Source organism: Diachasmimorpha longicaudata, chromosome 4 (genome assembly GCF_034640455.1).
Source record: "Diachasmimorpha longicaudata isolate KC_UGA_2023 chromosome 4, iyDiaLong2, whole genome shotgun sequence".
NCBI classification, from domain to species: domain Eukaryota; kingdom Metazoa; phylum Arthropoda; class Insecta; order Hymenoptera; family Braconidae; genus Diachasmimorpha; species Diachasmimorpha longicaudata.
The window spans coordinates 8373639-8387665 of NC_087228.1; the positions used below are offsets into that span (position 1 = coordinate 8373639).

The following is a 14027-nucleotide window of genomic DNA, read 5'->3' on the forward strand; positions in this document are numbered from 1 at the left end:
CGATCAGTTGAAGAATTGCATTTACTTTTTGTATCAAGTATAATGGAAATTGAATTTTCTGATTATGAAACAGTAGCGCTGATGATTTATCCTTAGATATGCATCTTGTCTATTTACATTTCAATGCTTTGTAAATTTTCCTCGGCTCCTGGGCATTCTAGAGTAAAAAGGGCCCGGAAGTGGGATCACTTGGTTTTTCGCGGACATCTCGGAAAATAATTAAGATAGCGCTATAAATCCAATGGCATTCACTTTGTGAGCGCTAGGGAGTCATTTTTCGATAGTGATAAGCAGAACAAATATTTTCCTCCATTTCAAATATGTATTCAGTAATACGTCACAGATAGTTCGTATAATTTTTTTCCAAATTTCACCTCAGAAGACTATGATTGGAAGCCCACGTACACAATGATACTAGATCGAAGGTGATAACGATTTTGATATCAAATTGCCAATCGGAGTAATCATTTTGCGCTACTGTTTGTCAATCTCGTTTGGCCGTAGGGAAGTTCTTATCAGAGTCATAATTCTGATTGATGTAATAACGCTTCATTGATGCCCCATGGAATTTTGTTGATTGCATGAACAGCACCTAGACATGCCAGTAATTTTCATTCGATAAATCATTATCAGTCGGTGAAGATATGTCGAAGGCAGTTAGTGTACCTGAGGAGACTGGAAAATGGCGTCAATTTATAGCGACTATTTTAGGTGAGCTATAATTAATTCAATTTTCTTTATTGGTTTTACAGAACAAATGACCAAGATATCTTATTCGCGGTTTTGCAGTTTTCTTTACATGTCTTTCTGTTGGTTTTTTGAGAAATGAGAATTTTGATTGGAAAAATCAAGATTTAATTTATGTACACGAATTATTCTAGTACAAAATCATTCAGTTGGTTTCTTAGTATGTAATTTTTTTTAAGGAATTAATGGGCCTATCTAAACATCTTTATAAAATTTCTTAATCTGTACTGGCACCCAATAACGGATTATTACACGTCGATAAGTTGAATCCACGAAATCATTCGTTGGATTGAATTCACAAAAACTTAAGTCTAGTAAAATCTATCGAATTAAAAATAAAATATTGTTCAAAAATGACAGTCAACGTATCAGTACTGGGAAGTGGAGTGAGTGTGGGGTGGAATTCCCCAATCCTCCCTCACCTCCAAAGTCCAGAGACCTCGGTGGGCACAAAACCAATGACGGATGACGAAACATCCTGGCTCTCTTCCGCACTACCCCTGGGCGCCTTGACAATTCTTCCCTTCTGCAGTGGAATAGCCGAACGTTTCGGCCGGAAGAACACAGGATTCTTCATAGCTGCACCCCTCATCACGTGCTGGCTCCTGACACTATTTGCCAATAGTTACGCTTATCTCCTGGTGGCGCGATTCCTCGCTGGAGCTGCCTGTGCCGTGTCCTTCTTCCTTGTGCCGATCTACGTGTCCGAGATCGCGGACACTAGTGTCAGAGGACTGTTCGGCAGTCTCCTCCTATTTTCCTTTAGGATTGGAATCGTTGGGGGGTACATTATCGGAACTGTGGTCTCTTATCACATGTTCGCGGTTTGTGGTCTTGTTATACCTGTGGTGTTCCTGGTGAGTTTCATGTTCATGCCGGAGACACCGATTCATCTTGTGAGGAAGGGGAAACTGACGGAGGCCAAAAGGTGAGAGTGAAGGTGTTGTTTTTTGTCATTGCAAAACAATTGTCGATTCCAAATTCCATTATTCATTAAAAATACAATATCTTTTCCTTACACTGTACAAAACATTCTCAGGTTTTCCGCTCAACGTCAAGAATTGACAGATTAATCACAAAATAACACAAAATAACAGGTTACTCAGATGTAGGAGTGACTATCAATGACTGTGTCTTCCCATAATTTCGTTATCTGTCAGGAACAAGAATCAATAACATGATTTGCCTGTAATCCGAAGTTTTTAACAAACGATCTTGAAAAATGAATATTCAATGTATCGTAGATCTCTGATGTGGTACAAGAACAACAATAAGCTGATTGTAGAAGACGAACTTCGACGTCTTCAGGCGCTGAATAAAGAGTCCTTGGACGACAGTGACTCCGTGGGTTTCCGGGACTTGTTTCGCGACCGAGGAACGACGAGGGCATTCATCATCGCTGTTGGGCTCGTAACTGGACAAGAATTATCGGGAATATCCCCAATGGTAAATATCATTACGTGGGATAAACTTCCATTACTCTAATTTAAAAATATGTTAAGACATATCGAATAAAGAGGCAACAGATCTAGTTCGCTAGTCAGATTTTCTCCATTGAAATTTGAATAAATGGTAAAAATAATTTCAGCTCTCCTACACCGCAAATGTCTTCAAATCCGCCGACATTTCAATGCCGCCAAACCACGCGGCAATAGTAGTTGGTGGTGTCCAGCTTCTTGGATCCTGGTTATCTACAATGACAATGGAACGACTTGGCCGGCGAAAGCTACTGTTTATATCTTGCCTCGCAATGGCTCTCTGTCACACAGCATTTGGGCTTTTTTCCTTGATAAAGAGCTACGGCTACGACGTGTCCTCATTATCGGGGATTCCCGTGGTAGCCTTGGCGACGTATGGGGTCATGTACTGTCTGGGCATGGGACCAGTCCCCTTCGTCATCATGTCTGAGATCTTCAGTGCGGATATCTTGAGCTTTGCGAGCTCAGTAGTGATGGCACTCGGTTGGTCCGCCTCATTCATAATGACGAAATTTTTTCCACCGGTCATCGACACCGTTGGCTTCCACGGATGCTTTCTAATGCTTGCAGGCATGTGCATTTACATATTAGGGTTCACGTATTTTCTAGTTCCCGAGACCAAGGGGAGGAGCATCGAGTCGATCACCAAAGAACTGAATGACGGGAAGAGGAGGAAGAAGAAAGAACCGTTTCCGGAAGCCGCTGTCGAGATGATAACCAAGAGTATAAATACGACTGAGTAAATTAATGTATATATACATTTTATGTACGTGTAATCGAGTGATGAATAAATTATTTTAGTCGATAAGTGGAACTACTGTTTGAGTTTTTTCATCGGATTGTATTCAATAAATAATACGGAACTCAATCGTTGCTCACTGATTAGAAGATCTACTCGGAAACGGCAAGTGATGGTGCCAGAATTTTCCACAGACGCTTTGTTATGAAATTAAATAAATGAACAAGAGATGTCTTCACTCGAATATATTTATGTCCCCAAATTGCGGTCTTTACGAATCGCCTTCGACGCAAAACTAATGAAACTCCGAAAAATTTACTTTCGAGAGAAAAAGTTCCTAAACCTAGTGCAAACGGTGGAGATAATGATGATTACCTAAGGATTATTTTTAATTGTAGCGTCAATGCCCTAGAGCACGAATATACAACTGAATGAGTGAATATATTGCCTGATCCGGTTCCATCGCTACTTAATTGAAAAAAAATTCAACAGAATAATTCAACACATGATAAATGACTAAAAATAACAATCCCAATAAGACGATTTGTAGAGTCAATCAATAATAAATAATTGAACAAACAGCAAGTGATACCGTACATTTCCTCCTCAACCATCATATTGTTACCCAAGTTCTCCAGAATTTCCATTGAGTAAAAAACAAATTGAAAGACTGAAAGACAGTCTTTGCGTATTGTTATTTAATTTGCATTGTAGTATATACTGAACGGAGGGAAGCGATGTAAAATCACAATAAATCTATTATTAAACAAATTAAATTAATGAATACGTTTGAGCTGAGAACAAGTGTTTGATTATTGCTGTTTCAACGACCTCTTCCCCTACAATTTTGATGGGCATGTAAATCATTGACGTCGTAATCACGGCATGATATGGGGCTCCCCGTTAATGCCGTTAATGCGTTGTTAAAATATTAAAAATTAAATAAACACGAAATAATCTGTCGTATCAGTCTTTCATTTTTTTCCATCAGCTAATCACCGCGCATGGAGTATCCTGTAATCGTTTTTTCCATTAATTAATTTTTTTTCTCGTTCAATTATAGTACTAATACATGGAACATGTGCGAGAGCTTGAAGATTCATTTCAGATGTTGAGTGACAAACTTGTATAATGTATCCTCAGTAGTCACTTATTACAAAAGCGGTAGAGACTTGAGCCGGTTTATAAAACTAACAGCGTATTAATTGCTCCTGAGGAGAGAATAAGTCAAGTACAAAGCAACTAACATGTTTGAGTGATAATTAGTAGACAGTATTTGTAAAATATATTCTAACTCTTCTTAAGTTATTGATTCTGCGAATCTGGAACCGTTATTTGCCCTGACTATTTTACAACTTAGTGCTGAATATGAAGAAAACGGGCTATCAACCGGAGCCTGGAAAGCTTTACCAATTTATTGCTGCAATCGTAGGTAAGTTTTCAAATGCAGATCGATTCTATAGATTTCTAAATTAATTCTATCTGGTCATTTTTAATTAAGTTTCAATTTTGCTATTAGTTTTCCTGCTATTAATCAAAAGATCCGAAAATAATTTAGTAATCATACTGTTTCTCCGAGGGGAAATTTTTAATTTTCTTACGACATGAATTCGGCGTTGGGGGAAATCTATTCAATACGAACTTCGAAACATATGTCAGGATATAAAAGCGGAAATGTGCTTGTAGTTTACCACAATAAATCGAATTTTCAGTCAATATCATGGCATTGTCGAATGGAATTGTCCTGGGCTGGTCATCACCAGTGTTGCCGCAGCTGCAAACTCCCGAGACTCCAATCGGTTCAACCCCGATGACGACAGACCACGTCTCCTGGCTGAATGGAGTGCTACCCCTGGGGGCCCTGACAATTCTTCCATTTTGCAGTGTCCTCACAGAAAGGCTCGGCAGAAAGTTGGCCATCCTCCTGGGAGCAGTACCTGCCATTATTTGCTGGCTGCTCAAGGTCTGCGCGAATAGTTACATCTACCTCCTTCTGGCCCGATATGCTGCCGGCATGTCGATGGCGATGCTCATGTTGATGGTCCCGCTGTACATCGCGGAGATATCCGCGGACAGTATCAGAGGGCAACTGGGGTGTATTCTCGTATTCGCTGTTAAGATTGGGATAGTTATGGGGTATAGTCTTGGTGCAGCGCTGTCTTACAGGCTATTTGCTGTCTGCGGATTGATGGTGCCTATTATCTTCATCGGATTATTTGTATTTATGCCGGAAACACCGACTCATCTTGTCAGGAAAGGGCTCATCGATCGAGCAACTAAGTGAGTGAAAATATTAATTCTCTTCACAAGGTCGTAAATAGTTGGAGAATATTTATAATAAAAATAGACGAAGGAAAAGTCAGAGATGTTATGTAATAATCTGTAGATCATTGATGTGGCTGAGGAATAACGACAGGCAGACGGTGGATCGTGAGCTTCTGCACCTTCAGTCGCTAGTGAAAGAATGCCCGAGTAATAAAAAGTCTGTTGGATTCAGAGACTTGTTCCGGGATCGTGGTACGACAAAAGGTTTCATTATATCTTTGGGACTTTTATGTGGCCAGCAAACCTGCGGTATCTTCGTAGTGGTAAATATTTTTCAAGCTCAATTCATATGAAATAACACTAATTATTTTGGAATTCCACAAAAGGGGGAATTTCTCATTGATCGTTAAGAAGATAAAAATTCCCAAACGCTCCCTAAAAAATCCTTGAGTTGCGTAGAATTCGATTCAATCATTTGTCGCTTCCAATAATTTCAATTTCCAGTCTCAATACACCGCCTATATCCTGCAACAAGCGGAGAGCTCCCTGAAGCCGAATACAGCGACAATAATTATCGGTATTGGACAGATCGTAGGATCATGCCTGTCCACATTGACGATGGAACGAGCTGGAAGGAGATCGCTCATCTTCATCTCCTGTGCTGGAATGGCGATGTCTTACTGCACAATTTCCGGTTTCCTATTCCTCAAGGAATACGGCTTCAGCGTGTCATCCTTCGGGTGGATTCCCGTGGTGGCCCTGTCCTTCTGGGCGATCGTGTATTGTGTCGGGATGAGTCCAGCTCCCTTGGTGGTCGCCTCCGAAGTATTCAGTCCTGATATATCCAGTTTTGCGAACTCCGTTTCCATGGTATTCATGTGGATTTGCGCCTTTTTGATCATGAAGTACTTCCCAATTGTGAAAGAATTACTCGGCTTAGACGTATGCTTCATATTATTAGCATCATTTTGCATGGCTACATTTGCATTCACTTACTTCCTCGTTCCTGAGACCAAGGGACGGAATATTGAATCAATTCTTGATGAATTGAATGGCTGTTCCGGGGGATCGAAGCAGAATGGACGACACGAGGCAGCGACGGAGATGATAACAATTGATAAAAAAATTACCGTTTGAATATTATAACTTGGGTATTTGTTTCGCGATGTGTAAATAATCGTGTTTATTAATTTTTTACTTTTGCAGAGGAATAAAACAGAAGGATTCATAAGTATTAACGCAACCATGAGATTTCACAGCAGTTTTAATTGATTAATTTTAAAGAAAGAATTGGAGATGTATTTTTTTTATTTGACATTTATTTAGGTAATAACTAGCCTTATTGGATTTTCCGGATTTATAATTCGCATCTTAAATTCAATGAATGAAAATGGAAAATATGTAGTGAGTTTAGAATGTCGATAAAAATGATTTTTATTGTTGTTATTAATAGCATCACTTTGTGTCATTTGAATTTGTTCATTAATATCGTTTGATAATTTGTTGCGGCTGGGAGAGGGTGGGGAGAAGGAAGTATTTTATACTCTCGAATTATAATTCAGGTATTTGATTGCGGCAATGGTAGATCTGTACCGACTGATGGTCACGCAAAAATAAAAGTAATTGTAGCGGTCCGTCTTACCCTTATTTGCGTTTGATACCAAAGAGATATCAATGAATGATCATTTGCAGAATTTGTAAAAATCCATTCTTCAAGTTATTAATTTTTCTAAGGTAAAAATTTGTTAATAGAGATAATTATTGAAAAATGTGTTTTTTTCGGATAAAACTCCGAAAGCATATTCCTTTATTTCCACAGTTTTACATAAAATGAAAATAAAATCCATTGTATCAGAAAAACCTCAATCATCCTCCAGTCTTTTCCTCACATTTCGATTCCCAAATTTCCGCTTTTTGAAACTGACAGCAGAACTCTCATCGTCACTATCGCCGGTTCTCACTTGTGTCACTGTTTTTTCTTTGAAAGTTCTTTGAGGTACAAACGGTTCAGACTCCTGAGACTTTGGAACCTGCACTACTTGTCTCTTCTGCGGTAACTGCAGGTCGACGATTTTCTTCGGTCTGTAAGCCAAGAGATTCAATTACTAATGCAACCGTCCTCTCCACTAAAAAAATCAAAAAGCTCAGCAAATTACTATGTTTATGATTTTTCGATTTATGCCCTCTTCATAACATTGTTCAAATAATTTTTCTATTTCAAACGTACGAATCCGTAGAAATCATAGAATTTACTCCTAAAGACTGAGCAACTAGGAACACTAAACCAACTTAAATATTTACATGACTTCAACAGTCTGCCAGGGTCCATAGGGATCAACCTTATCAGGAACACTGTAGTCCCTCCTGTAGGGGATCTCCTCTCCTCCCGTTCCCGTCCCATCTTTTCCCTCATCACCCTCATTCCCCCTCGCCTGTTTCCTCAGCTCTTTTAACCTCTCTCGTTCAGCTTTAGCCCTCTGCTCCTCGATAACAGCGGCGTTAGCTACAGTCTCTTCCTCCTCAAGCTGCTCCAACAGCTTCTCCTGCACTGCTTGTTCCCTCGCCTCCTCCTCCTGCTCAGCAATCGTCATGAAGCCCTCCTCAGGTGCCTCCCACGTAGTCTCTGAATTGAGAAATCTTATCATCTTCTCTCAATGAAAAACAAAGTTAAAATGCCCTTTGAAAATCGATTTCAACTCACCGTTGGTCTCCGTGTGCCAGTAGTAAGTGTATCCTTCGGGGCTCTGCGCCTCGTACCAAAGTTTTCGAACAAGATACTTGGCGAATTTATCTCCCTCCGAGTCCCTCTTACCCCGTCGCTTTTCCCTGCTGGATTTCGCCTTCCCTGGAGTCTTGTTCTCACTTGGATTGCCACTCGAACGACTCGATATACTTGCCTGCTGTACCCTAGACCGATGGAATGTCGTTGGGTCGCAGTAATCGATATCCGCTGGAAGCTGTTCACGATTCAATTAGTTGATTAAGTCAAACATCATTACCCCGGATAATCAAGTTATCAAGTTGTTTTTTTTCTCGCCCCACTTGGAGAATTGGATGAATAAATTTTTTTCACGTATTTCTTACTCCTTGAGGCCTTTTGTGACGAGGATTCGTATCCACCGAGGCCTCCGGCATCTGATTGGGATTATCTGGTACCTGAAAAGTAGTGAGAAAGATACAACGATAATTTCACAGCATCGAGAGAATACTTTTGATTAGTTTTATATGATTGATGAGTTTGCTGATAGTTACCGAGGGTGCTCCAGTTCTCTCTCTCTTATCCCGGATAATCTGTTGTGCTGTCAGATCCGTCGTGTTACTCTCGAGGTCCTTAAGGTAAGCTGCCATGGCGGCCTGAAAAATAATACTTTATCGTGAAATATTTCAGCGATATTACGGGAAAGTTTAACATTTGCTAGAGGAAACTGACGGAAGAGTGTTTTTATTTGTTGAAAGTAATCGGATAATTTTTTACGGATGAAATTATGAAGACAAATTTTTATTTTTAGCTTTTTATAGAACTGAGATCAGTGGAAATGTTTAAGTTATAAAACATTTCAATTCAATTTTTTTTATTCCCATTCAATTCTATACTTCAGTGAATTTTTTAGTGTTGACTAGAAGGGAAGATATGCTCTCATTGAAAAATAAATAAAGTAATCTTACGTTCTCCATAGTTTTGATATCATTTTCAAATTTTTTCGTCTGCTTTGCTTGTTTAGCGCTGTTTTTATGGATCTCCTTCAACCGCTTGGTGACATTCTCCTTATGCTTTTTACCACCCTCATGAAACTGAATGCTCGGCTTATTGTCTGCAATCCAGCATTTGCAGAAGTCACAGAATTTTCTTCCCTGGGATTTCCAGTAATCTGCCCTGTAAAAAAAATAGTAAAACTTGTGAGTAAAAAAAATCCTTATCAGTAGCCACGTGTACGTGGAAAGTAGTACACCCTCATCCTTTATAACTACTGCAGGTTCAGTTGGGAATTGGCTCTCGTAAAAGACGATGCAATCGTGATATTGAGTATTTATGTAAATTTTTATGGGACGTGTAGTGCACTCCGGAGAAATTCTGAATACTAATTTCAGTTACTTCATGAGTGACAATTGGACGAGTTTGGATTATAATTTAATGTTAATGTACGTCATTTTCTGGTTCCGAGGACTTGTATTCTACCGGGACTACCGTAGTGCCCTTTTATCTCCAATCGCAATTTTTTTTCTGGTTTTATGATTCCGAAAGAGACCAGCTCGTGAGGTGGCGTGTTTGTTTATTGGGAAAATTGGTGTCATCAAAACGCAATTTATGGCTAAATTTTCTGACATTAGTATGCATGTCTAGCAGGTTCCGGAGATTTTACCAGCAAATGCAAATTCCATTTTCAGCAAATGCCCTAATTTTCTGAAATACTTGTGGAAATAGGTATGTTGGGTGGAATAAGCATTTACATGCATATGATTAACAAAATATTATCCAATTTAATAAAAATCATTTCGAATTGCTATATATTATGCACTAAATATAATACCCAACAATTTGGAACTGGTCACAGGAGACTTTACCGTAGACCCATGAAATTCCCATTGAATAATATTGATTAGCGCCGAACAATAACAATATCAATTCTATTCAATGTACCAACACCAGGACACCATTGATAATTGGTACTCTCCTATTACCAATACTCTCCACCTATTTTTCAATGAGAGTTTCCATTTTTGTCCTTTCAAATTGGCATTGGAGCGAATATTTTCGAATTTCACTGAGAACTCACGAATTAATCACATTGAATTCAGGAATAGAAATGCCTCCTATCAATGGAGTTGAACTTGTTTTTTTCTCACATCTGAATGAGCAGGAAGAGTCAATTGGCTCGAATGGAGAGCTGGATAAAATCCAGGGTAGAAATGTTACGTGGAGATAATATACGTCATTCGGGTTGTTACGTGTATCACCAGGTTGACTATACGCTCCGAGGGACTTGTTTTCCAGAATCACGAAAGTCGGAAAACAGAGCTTGTCAACCACAGAGACGGTTTTCCTCTTTTCCAAATTCAATAGAATGCCCTACATAATTTTAATTAGATAACGACCCTTCCACCATTGACTATGATAATTTACGCATTCCATGAATATGTTTCTGTTCAAGTTTAAAATAACATTTCATGGATAAGGTAAGTCTGAGGAAGACGAGTACCAGTTAGCAGTTGTACATGTTCATTAATTATTTCATTAACTAGACCAAAAATTGAAATCAACTCGGCCGTGACAACTGCTGCAAACCGTTTGAATCAGAAAAGATTTAATATAAAAATTGCTTCGAATGATATGCAGAAAATGCTCATGAAAAATTTATGAAATCAGAAGTTGTTTATCTAGACAGACTAAATGTTAAAAGCCGGAAGATATCAGGAACTTTGACTAATTAATAACTTCAATGTTATCTGAATAAAAACAAGAATCTACCGCAAAAAACAAAATCATAATTCAAAGAACGAAAAATGACCAGCGACTGTCTGATCTTTCTGGGACCATAACCGGTGAAAATATTGCATCTGCAGGAATTTTTCACTGGCAATATCAGTATCATTATTATCACCGCGGATTATCAATTAAAATGCAATTGTCATGACGTGACAATGACACAAACGAACGTGAAGTACAAGAGAAATATTTGCAAAGCCTTGAGACAGCTGAAATTAGTTGGCAATTAGTGAACGCTCGGCCTTCTCATAAAACTACTCGACTCTCCCAACTAACTGAACGTGTTAAAGGGCATGTGCAGACCCTGATGACCTTGTGCCTGCAATCAAGGCCTGGAACAGTCTTGGACATTGTCAGTTTTATGTAGTGCAAGAATTATGAAATCGATTGTTACCGAATGGCAAACTTTGCATCAATTATTCATCCCCAGCAACAGGTTTCCGTACTTAATTGATCGTATAGAGAATTAAAGGTAATGCTCTACGTGCATTATTCTCCAACGACGCGAATGCGAATAATGGGGTTGTTATTTCTACTGGATTACACCGTGATCTGCAGAAAAGAAACTATAAAATTCTCATCTTTCCACGAACAGCGATACCGACCGGAGCATACCTATGAACTCGTGTCTACATACATATATGATGACAAATGATCTAGAAACGAATAGAAAGAAAAATCATAGCGCAGCTAGGAACGAATCGCTTTGGAAGATGGACGAACGAAGTAGTTCATTTTTTTATTGATGATACGAATCTTTGATACCATCAACCAACCGGAACCTTTCTTCAACTTCCTAGCAATACAGTCCCTGAATTTCCGGGGAAAAATAAATCTTATTTTATATAGAGTTCGAGGAAATATATCAACTTTTTTCTAACATTCATCATTTTTACGTCAACAAAATTGTCGTATGGAAAAAAATTCAGAAATTTTGGGAACAGTCAAAGTTTTTTTTTCGGTTGTTCAACGAAATTTGATGATGTTTTCAGCTTCTCAAATTTGTCTTACTAATTTCATAGAAAGATAACGAACATTAGAACTCCACTGAGGAGATACCAAGTCGATTAAACGGTTGTACCGCTTCCTTATTAATTGCATTGTATCTATCCCTCAATTTATCAACCTAGACAACTGCACTCGAGCGCACACGAGAATATGAAGCGGTGGCCGGATGCGTAGTTCGGTGAATTTCGAAATAATGGCTGTAATCGGGCAGATGAGTGGACGACTTTTAAACATAATTCCGAAGAAAATCGTTATGGTACGTCAGGAGGCTAATCCACTTGAGTTCTGTCAAGTTGTCTCTTCCGATTTCTGTCCAGTGTGCCCCAGAGACAAGAACATTTCGGTTCAACAGTCGAATCGACAAGCCTGGTAATGTCAAAAGCGTCAGCGAACTCCAGGAAATGGCGACAATATGCCACTGCAATAACAAGTAAATGGATAAATATTCGAGAGCGTTACTTAACTGTTAGTATCAGTAAAATTCTCCAGTGATGATCCGATTGTTCCTGATGGATATTTCCAGTAAATTTGTCAGCAGTGGCAGCTGGTTTATCAATTGGTTGGACATCGCCGATGATAGGTCCGCTACAAGATCCAAATACACCACTTGGCACGGAGCCCATGACACAGGACCAAATCTCCTGGTTGACAGCGATTTTTTGTGTTGCACCGGTATTTGCTCTTCCCTTCTCCAATCCTTTGGCAGAAAAGTACGGACGAAAAATATTTGCCAGTTCAATATCCATTCCCTTGGGCTTCAGCTGGCTCCTCACCCTTCTTGCCAAGGACTTCGCTTGCCTTGTCATTGCCAGAATTTTGGCTGGTGTTGGACTCGGTATGGTTGTGTTCATTGTTCCCATTTATGTAGCTGAAATTTCGAGCGATGAGGTGAGAGGTGTTCTCGGCAGCTTCCTGATGTTTGCATTGAACATTGGAATTCTTCTGGGATTCATCTTCGGTGCTGCAATGTCATATCAGATGTTTGCGATATCCGGACTGATACTGGCGATTCTGTTCGTTAGCGGTTTTGCCTTCATGCCTGAAAGCCCGATTTACCTACTGCGAAAGAATTGTCATGACCAGGCGACAAGGTGATCCATTCCATTCCTGCATTTTTCATTCACCTCGAGTGGAAGAATTTGGAGAGAAATTTAATCACCTTCCCTTACAGATCGTTGATGTGGATTTGGAATAACGATAAGACAACTGTGGATTCCGAGATAATGAGATTACAGGAAATCGTCAAAGACGGGGTGAATTTTGACAAGAAAGTGAGGTTTAAGGATCTGTGGAGGGATCGGGGAACCTTCAGGGGGTTTCTGATTGCCTCTGCACTTCTGTCTGGACAACAGACTTCAGGAATTGCCGTTGTCGTAAGTTCGATTCATATTTTTTAGTTGATGGACGGTGATGATGTCTTTGTTGATTTTTTTTCAGTTCATGTATACAGTGACAATCTTTCGGTTGGCGGGATCATCACTGGATCCAGACTCAGCGGCTATAATTCTCGCTGTGATGCAGGTCTTCGGATCATTTTTATCAACAATGACGATCGAACGCGCTGGACGACGATTGCTGCTATTAATTTCATGCCTGGGAATGGCAATTTCTCACTGCTTACTGGGACTATTCCTTCTTCTTCAACATCTAGAATACGATGTCAAGTCCATCAACTGGTTCCCTGTTGTTGTTTTGTCGTTTTACACGATTCTTTATTGCATTGGTATTGGCCCGGTGGCATATGTTGTTACGCCAGAAGTCCTCAGTCCCGATGTCTCCGGTTTGGCTAGCTCAGTTGCTGTTGCCTTCATGTGGATTATATCCTTCATAATTGTCAAAGGCTTTCCATTAGCCAATGATGTAATTGAAAATTATGGATGTTTTTTTGTTCTTGCATCATGCTGTTTGTGCACCTTCGTGTTTACGTATTTTGTCGTTCCCGAGACGAAGGGGAGATCGATCGAATCTATTCTTAAAGAGTTGGGTGGGGAAGAGATTGAGACGAGGAAGATTCATGAGAATAAAAAATGTTCGGTTAAACCTTAATTAGTTATTAGCTGTTTTTTTAAATGGAATTGTTGTGAATCTACTAGAGTGAACTTCGCGGGGATTTTTATCGGGTACAGGTGTCCGTGAAATTTCAAGACTTCCACCATTGAAAATCCATAATTTCGTGAGAAAATTAATGGAAACCGTACACTGTAAGTGAATGGTTCCAGGCGAATGGTGAGAAATAGGAAAATTTACGTAAATACATTCACATAAATATTTATACTTAGATTAAAAATGCAAATAAGTTGGGGAA

General features: G+C 39.4%; 3 protein-coding genes across 5 annotated transcripts in view; 2 read left to right on the forward strand and 1 right to left on the reverse strand.

Annotated features, from left to right (window-relative positions):
* Nucleotides 1–60: 60 nt before the first annotated feature.
* LOC135161817 (uncharacterized) lies at nt 61–6684 on the forward strand. The gene is made up of 10 exons (XM_064119741.1): nt 61–711; nt 1108–1675; nt 1992–2193; nt 2336–2966; nt 3759–3822; nt 4028–4074; nt 4325–4396; nt 4677–5244; nt 5351–5552; nt 5734–6684. The coding sequence occupies exons 1-10, from the start codon at nt 645–647 to the stop codon at nt 6364–6366; spliced, it is 3054 nt and encodes a 1017-aa protein (XP_063975811.1). The 5' UTR covers nt 61–644; the 3' UTR covers nt 6367–6684.
* A 303-nt stretch (nt 6685–6987) lies between these two features.
* The window catches only part of LOC135161848 (WW domain-binding protein 4), a 34169-nt gene continuing 27129 nt past the window's right edge, over nt 6988–14027 (reverse strand). For 2 of the 3 annotated variants that reach the window (XM_064119779.1, XM_064119778.1), the window contains exons 2-7: nt 8896–9103; nt 8482–8583; nt 8314–8385; nt 7931–8186; nt 7531–7852; nt 6988–7311 (exon numbers count right to left, since the gene is read on the reverse strand). In XM_064119779.1, the coding sequence (XP_063975849.1) occupies nt 7092–7311; nt 7531–7852; nt 7931–8186; nt 8314–8385; nt 8482–8583; nt 8896–9103 (1180 nt within the window). In that variant the 3' untranslated portion in view covers nt 6988–7091. Of the gene's footprint in view, nt 7312–7530; nt 7853–7930; nt 8187–8313; nt 8386–8481; nt 8584–8895; nt 9104–12186; nt 12328–14027 lie in introns of those variants that run through there. The other variant, XM_064119781.1, reaches the window with a different exon arrangement.
* Nucleotides 11999–13768, forward strand: LOC135161844 (facilitated trehalose transporter Tret1-like). The gene is made up of 4 exons (XM_064119770.1): nt 11999–12152; nt 12246–12813; nt 12894–13095; nt 13160–13768. The coding sequence occupies exons 1-4, from the start codon at nt 12095–12097 to the stop codon at nt 13766–13768; spliced, it is 1437 nt and encodes a 478-aa protein (XP_063975840.1). The 5' UTR covers nt 11999–12094.

Bases quoted from the DNA above. Each gene is read 5' to 3' on its own strand.
- LOC135161817 (XM_064119741.1), top strand. From the start codon at position 645: ATGTCGAAGGCAGTTAGTGTACCTGAGGAGACTGGAAAATGGCGTCAA. The intron at 4,397-4,676 runs GTAAGTTTTCAA...TCGAATTTTCAG, and splicing joins ATTTATTGCTGCAATCGTAG to TCAATATCATGGCATTGTCG. The intron at 5,245-5,350 runs GTGAGTGAAAAT...AATAATCTGTAG, and splicing joins CTCATCGATCGAGCAACTAA to ATCATTGATGTGGCTGAGGA.
- LOC135161844 (XM_064119770.1), top strand. From the start codon at position 12,095: ATGTCAAAAGCGTCAGCGAACTCCAGGAAATGGCGACAATATGCCACT. The intron at 12,814-12,893 runs GTGATCCATTCC...CTTCCCTTACAG, and splicing joins TGTCATGACCAGGCGACAAG to ATCGTTGATGTGGATTTGGA. The intron at 13,096-13,159 runs GTAAGTTCGATT...ATTTTTTTTCAG, and splicing joins CTTCAGGAATTGCCGTTGTC to TTCATGTATACAGTGACAAT.